At 33.6% G+C, this 15,848-nt stretch overlaps 1 protein-coding gene across 5 annotated transcripts in view; it reads right to left on the bottom strand.

Moving 5' to 3' along the window:
- Window positions 1–15,848, bottom strand: part of LOC143252746 (E3 ubiquitin-protein ligase HECW2-like) — a 118,202-nt gene that overhangs the window by 47,047 nt on the left and 55,307 nt on the right. For all 5 annotated transcript variants that reach the window (XM_076505362.1, XM_076505363.1, XM_076505364.1 and 2 more), the window contains one exon: window positions 9,685–9,821. In XM_076505362.1, the coding sequence (XP_076361477.1) occupies window positions 9,685–9,821 (137 nt within the window). The remainder of the gene's footprint in view (window positions 1–9,684; window positions 9,822–15,848) is intronic.

The raw sequence follows: 15,848 nt of genomic DNA on the forward strand, positions 1-15,848 counted from the left end.
TTCAGGAATGGATTGGAAGCTCAAACATAACAAAATAATGAAAAAAAACTAGTGTTAATAACAGAACTAGGGTACAGATTGACTCTATTCATCATAACAGTACATAGTATATTACTTGTACACTTTAGTTGGTGTAAGAAATATCTTAAAAATATTAAATATGTAGAGAGAGGGTCATTACAAGAAATAGTTCTCTTTGGACAGAGAATGTGACAGTTTACCAATTTCCTTTTGTAAAACCCATTTTTTTAGTAACTTTTATGCTAGTTGGTGATATGCCTTATGATGCTCAAATATCTTATATCTGCAGGATAGTGTCCACATGTATGCTCATGTGCAGAAAACAAATCTCTAACTATATTAGAACATATTATTCTCATTGTTACAAAGAGGATGTGGGAACACGCAATACAAAATGTTTATCTGGAATTGAATACAATTTCAATTCAATTATATATTCTTGTTTTATGCAACTGGGCCTCTGAAAAAGCAATGGTCTAGAATTATCACAATGGAAAGGATGGAGGGGAAGAATACAACTGAGAGAACACATCTCGTATAGAAAAGCACAACAAAAAAGGAGACATGAACCATGTTTGAGTCATGAACATCTCCAGAGGAATTAAATAGCATACAACAATTGCAATATTGTGTTACAAATGTTAAGTGTCTTGAATTATTCTCATAGTTAACTGGAGGATTGGAGCTAAGTTGAGATTACCTTTGGGAAGTTAGAATACCTAGAAATGTCAGGACCCTTTGAGTAACCATCATAAAATTTAACAACAAGAGCTTAAAAGGAGTGGTCAGATTAGATTTAACACACTGTCAGCCATAGAACTTCTTGTTCCACCATTTAAATGAATAGTGTAACAGTTCAAATGTTAGAAAATGAGAACCATATTCAGACTAGACAGGCTAAAACTGGATCTACTCAGTATCATACTGAGTAAAAGACACCTGAAGAATAGAATCAGTTATGTTAAAATCTAGTTCAACCTATGGAGTCCATCTGTTTTCTTGTAAACAAAATGAATAAAATGTAGTAAGCAAACTTCCTTTACATTATAAAATTTAAATCCAAACACATGATGCAATTGGAATTAAGAAAAGAAAGGTACAAAAAAATAAAATCACTAAAGTAAAAACAGTCCCATCTATTTGGTAAAAACCTCAAAAATACAATTAGCATAGACATAAAAGAGGTTTTTAATCAAGATTCATAACTTAAATTTGAACTAGGGTAAATAAAGCTCTAAAGAATAATGGATTTTAGAGGCAAAACATCAGGCTAACCAAACTACCCAGAAGCACTGAAAACAAAGATTGCAAATGACAAAAAAAAGTAATGAACTGAGAAAATACAGCAGTGAAACCAAAACCTCTGTACATATTGAAAGCCATAAATTTGAAAAGATGACATAAATGACTGGAACAATCATGAGAAGTTACTACTACTACTACTCCTGCTGAGAAGAACTTAAAAATAACCAGTGAAGAAGTTAGACATCTTCAGTTGTTTAATAATGGTATCTGAATGGGAAATGACTGAAAATTCTCAAAGGATATGGTAGAAGGAGAGAAAAATTGATTTGTTTTTTGGTTAAGGACAAAACTTTACAATGGGCTATCTGTACTGTGCCCACTATAGGTATCAAAACAGATCGATAAACCACTGGGTGGTAGGTTAAGATGAGCAGGCCAAATGAATAAAGTAAAAGAAAATTATAAAATATCTATCACTAATCAAATCAAAGGAAAGGAAGATGCAGCATAGGACACATACAGAAAGGATAAAGTTAGCCTTGATTCAAAGTATTGGCTGCTAATGTACTATTATAAGGAATTAAGAATAAAACAGAGGGTGCATACAAATAGATGAATAATGTTTGCACATTAGACCATGAAAACTTGAAATAATCTCCATGAAGAAATTAGAAATATTCAACAGACAGACTAAAAATATATTAATTACTTAGGATTTGATCTTACCACTTGATTTAAATTAAAATGTTATTCAACTGGCTTTATAATCATTAACTGGAAGTGTTACAATGAATACATTATATCACATTCTCATTCAAAATCCAAGAACTGATGGTCAAACCAAAATTCTCTGTAAAATAATTAGTAGTCAACTTGCAAAATAAACACTTTCCAAATGTGAAAGTGTATTAATAGTAACCCTAAAAACGAAACACGAGGTTTCAATTTCACAAGTCTACAGTAACTCTCGTTAAATAAATAATGTAAAACTGCAGTGTTGTACTGTGTAAAATGATAAAATATTTCTCCATGTCTCATATCAGACTAAATTAAGAACAGTATAAGCTCAAACAGAAACTATATTGTACAACTAGTTCACTTATGCTAAAACCATAAATATGCCACTGAAATATTATGGCTTAACATATTTTTTCTTTCTTTCCTTTTCTTAATTTGAAGATATTTTAAGGCTTCTGGTTAAAACTGTTTTGAAAAAACATCTTAGTTACCCAAAACTTAAATACTGTTATTTTTCTGAACAAGAAATTTAATTTTTTAAATTTCCAGGGTATTTCAGTACCTGATATAAAAATCAAAGAAATGGTACAATTGAAACTGGATAAATTATATACCTCATGACTATATATAGAACTCATGAATGGGGCAAACTGATGGGCTGATCTTTTCTCCAAAGGAGAAAAAGTTGTATAAAAAATAAATACTGAATTTGTAATTAATCCATTCACAAAGAGCTCCTGTATTTCACACAACCTTGTAACCATGACGGTTTAAGTACTGTAAGCCTAAAAGTACTTAATATATCCTCACAAAATATGGAAAGCTTCTAATAAACATTAGAAGTCTTTTGTAGACAAATAATCAGAATACCTAATTATAAATTAAGAAAAAATTTGTCTGTAAATACATGGAATAAAAGTGTTGACTGCTCCAAGTGACTTATGTTAAGATTAAAATACTTTACTTAATCTGAAGATTTTCAGATCCCATTTGCATAACCTCTAGAAACCTCCTAAGCAAATAAAAAACTTTTTCAGAAAAAGTTTATATTTTGTGTGTTATTTTCTCTGCTGTAACTATATGCAGTCAGTCAGTTTGACTAACCTTTCAACCACCATACACAATTCAGAAATCTAAACTATCCTTTTTTCTATTCACATTTGAATGCAAGTTGTAACAGGGCATCATAATTGTACATCTTAAATAGCTTAAAAGCTTGTAACAGCATACATCTAATTATACTTCATTTCATTGTTATACTGACCTTTCAACCACGTCTAACTAATAATCCCACCACGAAAATTGTAAATCATTTGTCGAATGTGCACTCAAATTACAATGCTGAATGACAATGTACAAGCTACTTGCAAATATACCTTGTCAAACATTTATTTTCTATTAACATACATAATCTAACTTGTAAGTCCCTAATTTTTACATTTTAATTACTTTTATAATAAATAAAAATAAACTTGTAAACATGCAACATAATACTAAACTGGGTCTTTTTTTTTTCTGGTGATTGACTGTCAATGAAACATAAATCTAATTATATTTTATACTAACACTACAACACTAAATTTTTCATTAAATAATGCACCTAAAACAAAAAAAAATGCAAAATGCAACCAATGTCCTATAACTATCAATTTTTCTGGCTTTCTAGTGATGCAATAAGAACCTCTAAACATTCAGCTAAGCTTGTTGATGTGGTTTCCAAGAGAAAACATTTCATACTGAAAGACAAAACAGACAATTCCCTTTAAAAGAAACAATGCAACATATCTTTTGATAGATTTAAACTTTGGCTTTCTATTGATTAATTAATATAGTATAAAACATCAATAAACTACTGGCAATTTGTGAGAGATGGGTGTAGCAAGTGGGTTTGAGTTTCCAGTTAATGGTTCTGTAAACAAAGACTAAAGGCCGTAAAAATTATGCTTTTCATGACTAATATTATATATATACTCTTCAAAAAAAAAAGAAATGCAAAACAGATATTTTTGTTATTTTAAAGAGAAATATATGTAATAACGTTACAAGCTCAGAGTATTTGATGTTACACGTGTTAAGGCACTGATTGTCAGACCAAAATAACAAAAGTTGTGCACTTTGAAAACAGAGGAAAACATCGGATTTTTCGCCAAAACGCATTTGTGTCCAATAAATATGTTTGAGAGATCTGCATGTTCTGCAAGTGCAACATGTGCAAAATCCCTATAAAAATGACGGGTTCTCGGTTTCCATAGCTCAGTGTTAAGCCACTGACACGCAATACAGTTATGCCAAGACTGACTGAAGCACAACGCAACAATGCCATTGGTCGCTTCCAAGCAGGCGAATTTCGATCAGACGTTGCCAGAGCTGTGAATGTCCATCCAAGCACCATCACAAGGCTATGGAATCATCACCAACAACAGATCAACTTGTGACCGTCCACGATCTGGCAAACCTCGTGTGACCACGCCCACACAAGATCGCTACATCTGGTTACGTCACCTTCGGGATAGGACCACCACTGCGACGTCCACTGCCTCAACCATACCAGGGCTGCGTGGGATTTCTGATCAGACCGTACGCAACCGTCGACGAGATTCTTAGGCCCAATGTGCAACCCATCGTGGTGAACATTAACGACATTTTTCAACATGACAACGCCCATCCTAACACAGCCCGACTTACCACTGTCTTCTTGAGACACCACAACATCAACGTTCTTCCCTGGCCCTCCAGATCACCAGATTTAAACCCCATCAAACATCTTTGGGACGAGTTGGACCGACGTCTGCGACGGCGACAACCTCAACTGCAGACTCTACCTCAGCTTGCAGCAGCTTTGCAGGCTGAGTGGACAGCCATTCCACAGGATGTGATTCATCATCTCATCGCTTCCATGGGCAGGAGATGCCAAGCAGTTATTGATGCTCACAGGGAACATACTCATTATTGACGTTAAACTTCACCTAGTGAGCGTGGACTTTGCCTTTGCAGACTTTGGATGTTCAGCAGTGAATGTGCAAAGTTTCACACGTCATATAGAACTACCCGAAATAAACTTGTTAACAGTATGTCTCAAATTTTGCCTTTTGTGTTTCTTTTTTTGAAGAGTATATATGATAGTGAGTAATGTATGTTGGATTATGTACTTCTCAAAGGGGCAGTTAATAAATTAGAAAAGAAAAACCTAATTTAATTAAATTTTGAATGCAACTCTGTAAAAGGCTGTGACATGCACACTTTGACCTACACATTATGAAAGGATTAAGTGTGTATATTTAGAACAAAATATTTGATTTTGTCCATAATTGTGTTTCAAAGAAATATTTTTACATTTGTCATTGAAGGGTGATAACTTCAAATGTTTTATAAATTTCAAAACTAAGCAACTTTATTGCAATCATAGAAAACAGTTTTTAGCACCATGTACAAATGTTAAAATGAAAAGAAAATACACTACTGCACATGAAATTTAACATCCTAGTGTTTAAGATAAAGGTTTTATACATTAAACAAATATTATTCTAAGTTCTATACAAAGTATTTTTACTTTATGAAAAAACTGATCAGTGGGAAAAGGGTATGTTATAATTTATAATAGCATTCCTTAAATATATCAATGTCTGATTCAAATAAAACTAAAAATCTTCCTTATTATAAGCAGTTGAGACTGAATTATGGATAAGTAGAAAACAAAATCTAAATGAACTAGTTAAAAATGTACTTCAGGCATAAAAGGAATGTGATGTTAGTTGTATCACTGTTATTTTTTAAAATTATTATAGCATAAATAGTTGCATCTGGTGGTAGAGGATGCAACTGCAAAAATGTCATTTAGTGGAAAATGAAAATAATGCAGTGGTAAATTAATTTTGAAGAGTATTTGTAAAAGATCAGAAAATAAAATAACAAGGATTTTCAGAAAGAGGTTATTTATTCATTGGGAGTATGCCCTTTACTGATGTTAATTATACTACATCTCCATTAAACACTGATGATTAGCAATTCATTGATAAAATGAAGTATTTATATCTAGGTTCAAATTAACTGCCTGTGTTTAAAATTCAGATTTTTATGTTATCAAAATATTACTTTAAGTAAAACACTCAACCTTACTTTTGGGAAATATCAGCATTCAAATACCAGATTAGTATACAAGATGTAATTTGGTGAGAATACAAACATGAGCTTATGCAACATTAGTATATTTTAGTATCCATTCTACATATTAACATGAACCACAAAAAAGTTTAGAAGGCTGTAAACTAAATAGTTATTTCTTTATTTGCCTGTTTTTAGTTCTTCTGGAAAGTTTAGATTAATGTCATACTTATGTTTTTGTGTGCATTTAAGAAGCCTTCTCATTATTTATGAATATGCAATTAGGTCCTTACATATTTGTACAAACATTTCTAAGTATTCTTATTTGTGCTTTTACTAACTTCAATGTAATACTTGTTGTCAGTAAACAGCAAATATATTTAACATAATTAACATATACTCTTTTTTTGCATTACGTACTGTTTATTATTTTCCTTAAACTTTATGTTCACTTTCAACTTTTTAACAGTCCTAGTAAACATGGAAAAGAAAAGAAAGATAAAGAAACTAATAAACAAGTGTGACAAATTTCCATAGTCACAAATTCAATTATAAAACTTTTAAAAGCCAACAGTATTTATTACCTTTTATATTGGGTAACCTCACATGCTAATAATCTTCACAGCTATTTAAAAAAAAAAAATCTTACCCAATAATAATTTATAGATTTTGGCAATTCCTGAATACTGTTCAATTAAAAGTTGGATAAGTAAGTTAATAACCAATTCCTGTAACATTTGCAGTCATTATTAACCCCTTAAGATCCCACAGTAAGCTATATTCAATACAGTATGTTGTTTTCACTACAGCTACAAAACAAATGTATAAGCAAAATTAGGAATAATTAAGTGTACAAGGACCATTGTTAATTTTGAAGAAAATAAAAAAAATTGGTAATTTAAGAACTTGCAACTAGGGTTTGTAAAAACATAAGCAAACAAGGCTAGAGATACTTTAGACATTGTTTAATCAAACTTCAAACTCCTATTTTGGTTCCATGCTGGTACACAGAATTACATATTCTGGAGTCAAAATAGGGATTTATATTCTGAATAAATAATGCCTATAATTACTCCAACCTTGTTTCTTTGCTATTTTTTGCAATATCTATTTGCAGGTTTCTAAATTCCGAATTTTCAATTTTGTTCGCTTTTCTTATGCTCAACTATGGTCAAAGGGTTACATTTCTTGTAACTCATTTATACACTGTACTAATATTGAACATAGCTAGTAACTAGCTGGTATATTTTGTGATGATTTATTCTAGCTATTATAAAATGTTAAGCTGTCTGGATACTGTCCTGGAGATTTGTTTGAAAATATAGAGAGCATTTATTTATGTTTAACTAAATTACTTTTACATAGTGCACATAAATGGGCAAATATACACCTAAATTAAGATACAACTGCAACTAAGCATATATTAAATTTTACCAGTAGAAAAGCAGCCACTGGAAATATTACATGTACATCTAAAAAAAACCAAAAACATTAAAATATTTACTAATATGTGTGATAAAAGTTAATATTATGTTTATTCTTTTTACTCCTTTGCTTCATACAAAATATAGGTGTTGGCTCCGTAAAAATACCGATTGTATAGTGTACAAAGCATTAAGTGCCTAACATATTACAGTAATTTAATGTTCATCTATTATTACTGGTAATTACAGTTTCACCCTCTACTTAAGCTTTCCAAAGGATCACTATATGTTTGTAAGAAAGTTAGCTGCAAGTTGTTATGGTGACATCATTTACACCAGAATTATAATGTTTTTTTCAGCTTAAGTAAATTACAAAAAAAAAAAAAAAAGTTTTCAGTACTTAAAAGCCTTTGCAGTACCTTATTCAGTAATCAAGATGTTTGAGTGGAAAATACAAAGTGTTTTTGTTACAGGTTGACAACAGAATAATAATTACAAATATGCCACTTTGAGTGGTCTTTCTTTTCCTTACAAGTCTAATATACATGCTTTTTTGTGGACTTGTGTACAGCCATAGCAATCAATATTAAAGGTTTTAAACTGTTTTTTTTAACTGAATCCTTACTCTAAGATGTTTTCTGTCTAAATATAAGGATGTTATGCAATTCCTATTATGAAATACTGTTATGGTTTATGATAAATTAGGGAGAAGGCAGGTTGTCAACATTACCCACAACCAACTCCCAGGTTACTCTACATCAATGCCTCCACACCTGAAAGGATAAACATATATGGTGACAGTTTTGGTCCTGTAACTCCAAAATAATTGAACTAGACTCCAGTCTTGAGTATGAATGTTAGAAAAAAGAATACCTGCTTTAGAAAGTCATTATCTAAACAAGGAACAGCCCTGAATGTATATTTTCTAAAATGAATAAACTTAGAAGTCAACAGAAAATACAACAAAATTTTATCATATTTTAAACTGCATACAAAGGAGACAAAATTTATATACTCATCCTGAGAAGGTGTTTTTGCACAGTAGCATGAACATGTTAAAAAAAATCAAATTCTACAAATATTCTAACAATAAAAAAAAAATGTTGCTGGAGGCTATTACATAAAACTACCCATGTAAAAATATCAACAGAAAATTAAACCATATAAAATTCTACTAGTAGGATAAAATCATCATTCAGAAACAATATCAAAGCATTCCGCTGGACAGAGTATGTACATGAAACAAGCAACTGGGATTTGGACAATTAAACAAAATTAGACTTAACACATTACACTCAAACATACAATCATTATAGGAAAGATAAATGTGAAAAACATACAATCATTAACATTTTTTTGTACAATAAAGTTGTTGAGAATATTAGAGATAAAAGGAATGAAAATATAAAACTTATGTCCTGGTATTCCATAAAAACAAAACAGTAAATAAAGTCAAATGAAAGCTGAAAAGATGGACTGGTAAAAACAAAAGATAATGGAAAAGTGAAATTTAAAAATTGACAGCACAAAAAAGATGAAGGAAAACACTGGAACAAGACACTGCAATAAAAGTTTCATCAAAATAAGAACACCTGTTCTTCTGTGAGCATAGTTTTATATATGAACACATCCTGTCAAAGAAATGGAACATAACAGATCTTGTCCATTCATATGTACAGTGCACTTCTGTATTAGAATAAACCTTTTGATAAATCCCATGTTTTTATCTTATGCTTCCTCTCAGACTTTCATCAAATAGTTAAATCTTTTTAAAATTCGGGCATATAAAAGATCTTGTGTATTTGATTAGCATAAAATATTAGTAACCTAGAAAATATAGAAGATAACTGACACAGTACAACTGAATTCAGTATGCATTAAGTACACAAAGGTGAACTTTTGTGCAGTTTTTTCTTTTAGGTTTATTCAGATTGTTAATAAAAATAGCATGGAATATTATTAGTGGGCCAAAACATAAAAAGCTAAATAAACTAGTTATTTCCCAGGCATCAAATTATTTAACAAGATTATCTGTAATTTTTTGTTATTCAAAACACGTTTAAACAAAAACATGAGTAAATTTAGTGTTATTCAAAGTAGAATAACAGATTTCTGATAAAAATTTGATGTTATATTACTGTAGCCTGAATCTTACCTGCTATACTGTTCCACCAAAAAAGAAACTTGTATACTAAGTTTTCCTAAAAAACGATTGATGATTGGCCGGCTTTTGGAAAATTTGTCTTTTACTTCAAACTCCAAGATATCAGATGGGAAAGCAATGAATTCAAACTGTGAAGAGAAATCTTAAGATATACTTTTCACTTGTACTAGTGAAGGACAATCAGCAATCCTTTAAACATTTCAATAAATTTTCAATAATTCTGACAGTTAACTCACTTGGATAAATATAAAACTTTTTTTAATATTTCACCTTCATACAATGGAAGTAGTTATATCACATGTCAACTGTCATGCAGCAACTCTTCCCCAACATGCAAGCAACAACCCTTCCTAATGCATATGACTCCTATTTGAGTCTACCCTGAGATTAGGTAAACATTAAACATTGATTTTAAGTTGTAAGTGTAAAAGGATGTACTTACCTTCAAATATATTTTCAGTGAAGGAAATGTTCACTTTCTATACAGTACCTTGCCTTCACTCACACAACAGCTAAAATTCCACACGATAAAGTGGAGGGACCAGTGCAAGGAGTATAGAAAAGTATCCCTAAAAACACATGAAGAACCCCCATGAATTGTAAAATACATCGGAAACTACATAAATTCTTTATTAGGTATATTTTTTATCCAGTGACAGAAAAAGTGTTGCATAAGTGAGTGGAAAAGAAAGAAACACATCCAAAATTGATAAGAAACACCAAAAAGGAATGTGCCCATGATGTAGAATGGCTAGGGCATGAGAGACTGTATCCAGCACATCATCTTCAGTTCAAAACCAGGTGGCATTGTCCAACCCTTGGTCAGAGAATGGTTGACAGTCTTTACCTGAAGTTAAATAGAAAGAAAAGAGAAATTCCTTACAGTTAACTAAACAGGGCACACGTAACAAATCCACAACTAACACAAGATTCAAACAACAGTAGGAGGGGATGTGCCACCATGGCAGTTCTCTCCAAATACAAACAATAGGGCACCATCTAATTTGCAAAACATCAACCTCAGGGAAGAAATCTCATTGAGCTGGAGGGAGCATCACAAGAACAATATTTGTCCCTCATAATATCTTCCACCAGATAGAACTGCACACAAGCTGGAGTGCCTGGATAATCAGCCAACTCTGAGTAACTAGTAACTGAAGAGCAGCAAGAACTAAACCAGATCTTTGCAACATCAACCTCCAGATTTTACCACAAAGAGGTACATATTCCATGATTGAAGACAAGATGAGAAATCACATTCAACATGTGTGAGGACTTAATTGGACTAGAACAAATCCAAAACCAAACCTTGGAAACTAGTATTCAGTTGACAGTAGGATGAGGAAACCCCATGAGAGATTAAATGCAAAGTGGCAGAACTATTCCACTCTGTGCAACATCTTCCCATGGATAGAGCCACACAGAAGCTGGAGCTCATCAACACACAACAACAATTTCTGAGTCCCACTGCACAGAGCTGGAGCACATAGATGGAAGATTTACACCCTCTTTCACTGGCAGACATTCACCACCCTACTCTCTACTGAATTAAATTTAGCACATGCAGGAAACTGCCCCTACAGTCCTCCACCCAAGCAGCTAGGAATTGGTAAGTGGCAAAGACTCCCCCATACCTACTAGATGAAAAGGAGGGTAAGATGCAATGTGGAGCCCATGGGTACAAGGATGAGCAGCCATCTCCTGCTTTACTCATGAAAGTCCATAGGTGAGTACAACCTGGAACAGGCATTTCATTGAAATAAGATACTGCAAGGAAAACCTACTAACTGACTTATGGAACACCCTGTCTTGACAGTGTGAGTTATTGGACAAGGGTATTATTCATCATGATTGGTGAGAACATTCTTTATCAAATGAAAAACTTTGGTGGGATGTACCTTACAACTCTAACTACCCTATCCCATGCAACATAATCCTCTTGGGCCCACTAAGATGAAGCACTTATAGTTGCAACATCATTCCACAGACAGGACCACACAGATACCAGCTAATATCCCAACCAACCACAGTCCACTGGAGGATAATAAGCAATACTGTGCAACATCAACCCCTAGAGACCTACTGCATGAAGGTGGAGCAACTGAATCACTAGACAGCTGATAATATACTACTGTGCAACTTATGGTTAGCCATATAGTATGTCATTTTGTGTAAAAAGATAAGTTGCATATTTTAGACAAATATTTGCCACTGAGCAGGATCCTAGACCTAAAATGGACATGCCTCTGTAGAAAAAAAAAATTAAATGCAAAACTACCTAGTCACAGTGAAACAGATATGGGAAGTATGGTGAGAAAGTGAAAGCCAGTGAGGATGGCTGTTTCATCCAATGAAGATTGTGGGAGATGAACATGTAATATGTTGTCCACATGACTGACCAAAGAGTACCCTCAATTCATGGTATAGGTGAGATGCCACAGAAAAAGTAAGATGTTTTATCTGATGCAATGTTGCCTGAAACAAATTCCAGGAAGAAAATAGGGAAGAACACAACAGTCGAATGAACTGACAAACCCAACTTCAGGGGATAGGAGGAGAAAAGTTCCTGGAAATGAAAAGACAGGATCAGGAAATACAGAAAGACCATGGACAGGATATAGAAGTATATCTGGAGCAGACTGAGAATACATGTGAGAAATTATAGGGATGGAAAAATGGTGTGAATAAATAATTTTCCTCACAAGCAGCTGAACTTTTTGGCAGAAAGATCAATCTGGTTTAAGAAGAATATAAGAGAAAAGGAATAATGTGTGTGAAATGTTAATGGTAAAATTATGAGGCTGATGTTGCCCATGAGTAGAAAATAGTTTTAAGAGATTGATACATGGAGCATGTAGCCAAAGGTTCAAATGAAGGGAGAGTGACACAATGATAACAACACACAACACTGAAAACCCAGTCTAGAAGAACAGCCTGATGATGAGGTGGAGAAAATCCAAAAGAAATACAATAAGAGGGGGATTGTAGGAGAGGAAAACCCAAAACAGATTTACCTAAAAAAATTGAAAGTACTGGATAAGGTTGCTCAATAGTATGGAAGAGAAAGAAGCTCCATTAATGAACAGCCAGCTAAGAAAATTATGAGGACAGGAACTATGGGCTAAGAAGGAGAAAGACCAATGAAGGAAGACATTCCGTTAATATTGATAAACACAAGGGGATAAGTGTGGACATGATGGATTAAATAGTATTAAAAAACACTCAGAACATCTGGATATCTCACAAGAAACCAGATAATTGCTACGTGTAAAGTTGGAGAGTATGAAGAGTGGAATGAAAGACAAGTAATGAATGTTGATAGAAGAGTGACAGAGGGACAAAAAGGGGCAACAGTGGAATTGTTTAGAGTAAAAGAACTTCGAATAGCAAACAAAGGTTGTGCTGGTCAATGACAAGGACTGGATTTCGAGTGGAACAGGAAATCAAAACCACTCTGAGAAGGAGATGGACAGAAGGGTATGCATAATTATACCAAGTTGTCCTATCCTGGCTGAGAGTCTCAAACTTTCATGGACTGTGATTGAGGAACAAAACCCAAAAACAAACAAAGAGAAAAACTTGGTGTTGAAAAAGGCGATAAGAACATCAAATTTAGGAGAACCTCACTGATAGCAAAGCCACAAAAGAACACAATGATCAAGAGACGAATACGTGATAATTTTGATGCTGCTGAGAAGGATAATTCATCATGAAGTTGGAAGCATTTGGTTCCAGGAAGTTTCAATGTTTGACCACAAAAGGGAGTGGAACAGAGCCACGTTGTTCACTGATATAGAAGATAATGGTGAAATTGTCTGAGTGGATCATGGTAAGTTTGTCATACCATTGGAAGAAAATAATTCAAAGGATACCATATCACCAGAACCTCCAAAAATGTTAACAGGGAAATATAGTTTCAGATCATTGTTCAGATGTGATGCATCAGTGTAATGAAGCACTATCTCCATCACAGTATTGTCCTTTTCAACCACCACCAAAGATGGTTAAGAATGGAAGGTAATTTGGGAGTTCAAGAGATTCCAAGCAAGATTCCATTGGTCATGGAAAGTATACTGAAAAGAATACACAGAAGCATGGCCTAAGCTGATACAGATTGCCACGAAAGCCCAAGAACCTGAAGCAATAGAATCTTATGCACAGAAAGAAAGGTAGGTGAATAGGTGTAGAGAACTAAAAATGGAAAAGGTTTGGCCTCACTGAGGGAAGAGTTGAAAAACACATCCAAGTGGACATGATATTTGGTAGGAATCAGGAAAGACTTCTCCATCTTGATAATTCAACCCAAATGAGCTGCTTTCATCAAGAAGATAATTTTGTTGAGAAGACTCCAATTCAGAAGGAGCTAGTAGAAGTCAGTCAATCATGTGGTCGTGGAAGCACAAACCCCAATCATGCAAAAGTCAGGTAAAGATTTTGACCACCCAAGAAAATACACATGGTACTTAGGCAAACCTAAAGGATAAGGCACAAAATGGAAACAAAAACCTGTTATGAACAAGTCAAAGGTAGGGGCTAGATTAATGGCAAATGAGAATATAAAGATAATTAAACATGACACACTTTGATGATCATCCACAAACCAAGAAAAAGCCCACTGAAGGGCGAGAAGAGATTTCATGGTAAAGTGGGCAAGATCCAGAAATTAATTAATGCAAAACAGACTGATTACAGGAAAAGAAAAAAGCCTAGAATAAAAACCAGGAGGAAAAAGATTGATAGGTGCCATGGTATGTTGTGTTGGAAGAGTCTGAACAGCCTCAGAAACAACACCGACTAGCAATGGGAAGGTTAATAGAACAGAAGACAAAAGAAGGTGGTAAGGAAAAATCTAGAGAAAGTTCAACTAATGAACCCTGGTTCAACCATTGGCTGGGAGTGAATGTTTGCAACAGTTGAGCAAATTCAGACAAACAAGCCACAAACTGTTGGCAGTGTAGAGTATGACTGCAAGTCAAACAATAAACTTATGGGCCCCTGGAGTAAGAAAAAGGAAAAAGCTAAAAAAGCTGAAGAACATAAAACTGGTATAGAGTAATGGACAGGAGCAAGCAGAGATGAACAAGCAACCAAAAAAAAGGGTTGAGCATTGCCTCACAGATTCCACACCTGACACCACATATTCAGGACTATCTTTAAAAATAAATCTACAGAGAGAAACAGCCATCCACAGGTCACAAAGATATGTAATACAAAATGATGTAAGGTGAAGATGAAAGCAGGAAAACTGAACTTTTAATAACAATATTGACAGGATCTATACCCACAAAGGCAAAAATCCAACTGCTGGAAGTTAAGAAAAGGATAAAAATCTTGAAATTAAGTTAATACTTAATGATCATAAGCCCAAAGAGGATGAAAAGGCATGCTGATGCCAGCCCTCAATTAAGAAACAATGCATAGCATGTACACTAAAACTGTAAGGAGGAGGAAGACATGGTAATAGGTTGATGGGGCTGCATGTAATTTGTAAGAGACAGGAACATGAAGTAGGGATACAGGAAAACAAAAACCTAAGAAAAAAAACCATAAAGGCCTGACAGATTCCACAGAAGAGGTATAGGCATGCATAGAACAGATAAAAGGTTAAAAAAAAGTAAAAATCATCATTATCATGAACAGGTACTACAGGGATGGGAAAGATCCCAAACAATGTCAGGAAAAGAAGGATGAGACCTGAAAAAATTTAATCTTCAAGTAAATAATAAATGAAAAATCCCCACACCTGAAGCCTGTGTCACAATAAATAAAACAGAGCTATATGTAGCTGAATTCATGACTGCAAGAAAAAAAATAAAATAAAGGTAACTTTTCTTGACGATAAGCTACAGTGAAGAAACTGGAGAAAAAGAATTAGAAAAATTTTAAAGCATTACTTAAAAAAACATAAAAAAAGAAGGACAAAAATTGTGATAAATGAACTGTTTGTAAAAGTCCACTGCCTAACAAGAAGTGATGGTTAGGTAGAATCAAACGGAGAGAGGCACATACATCCGGAGAATGTGTCTCATTCCTATTGGTAGAGTTATGGTATGATGATTTGGATGTGAAGACACAGTGAAACACACTGATTGTTGGATAAGTGAGAGTTAAGGTTCAGGGCATGCAAAAATATTTTTCACTATATAAGGTACATT

This window comes from Tachypleus tridentatus, chromosome 6 (genome assembly GCF_004210375.1).
Source record: "Tachypleus tridentatus isolate NWPU-2018 chromosome 6, ASM421037v1, whole genome shotgun sequence".
NCBI lineage: Eukaryota > Metazoa > Arthropoda > Merostomata > Xiphosura > Limulidae > Tachypleus > Tachypleus tridentatus.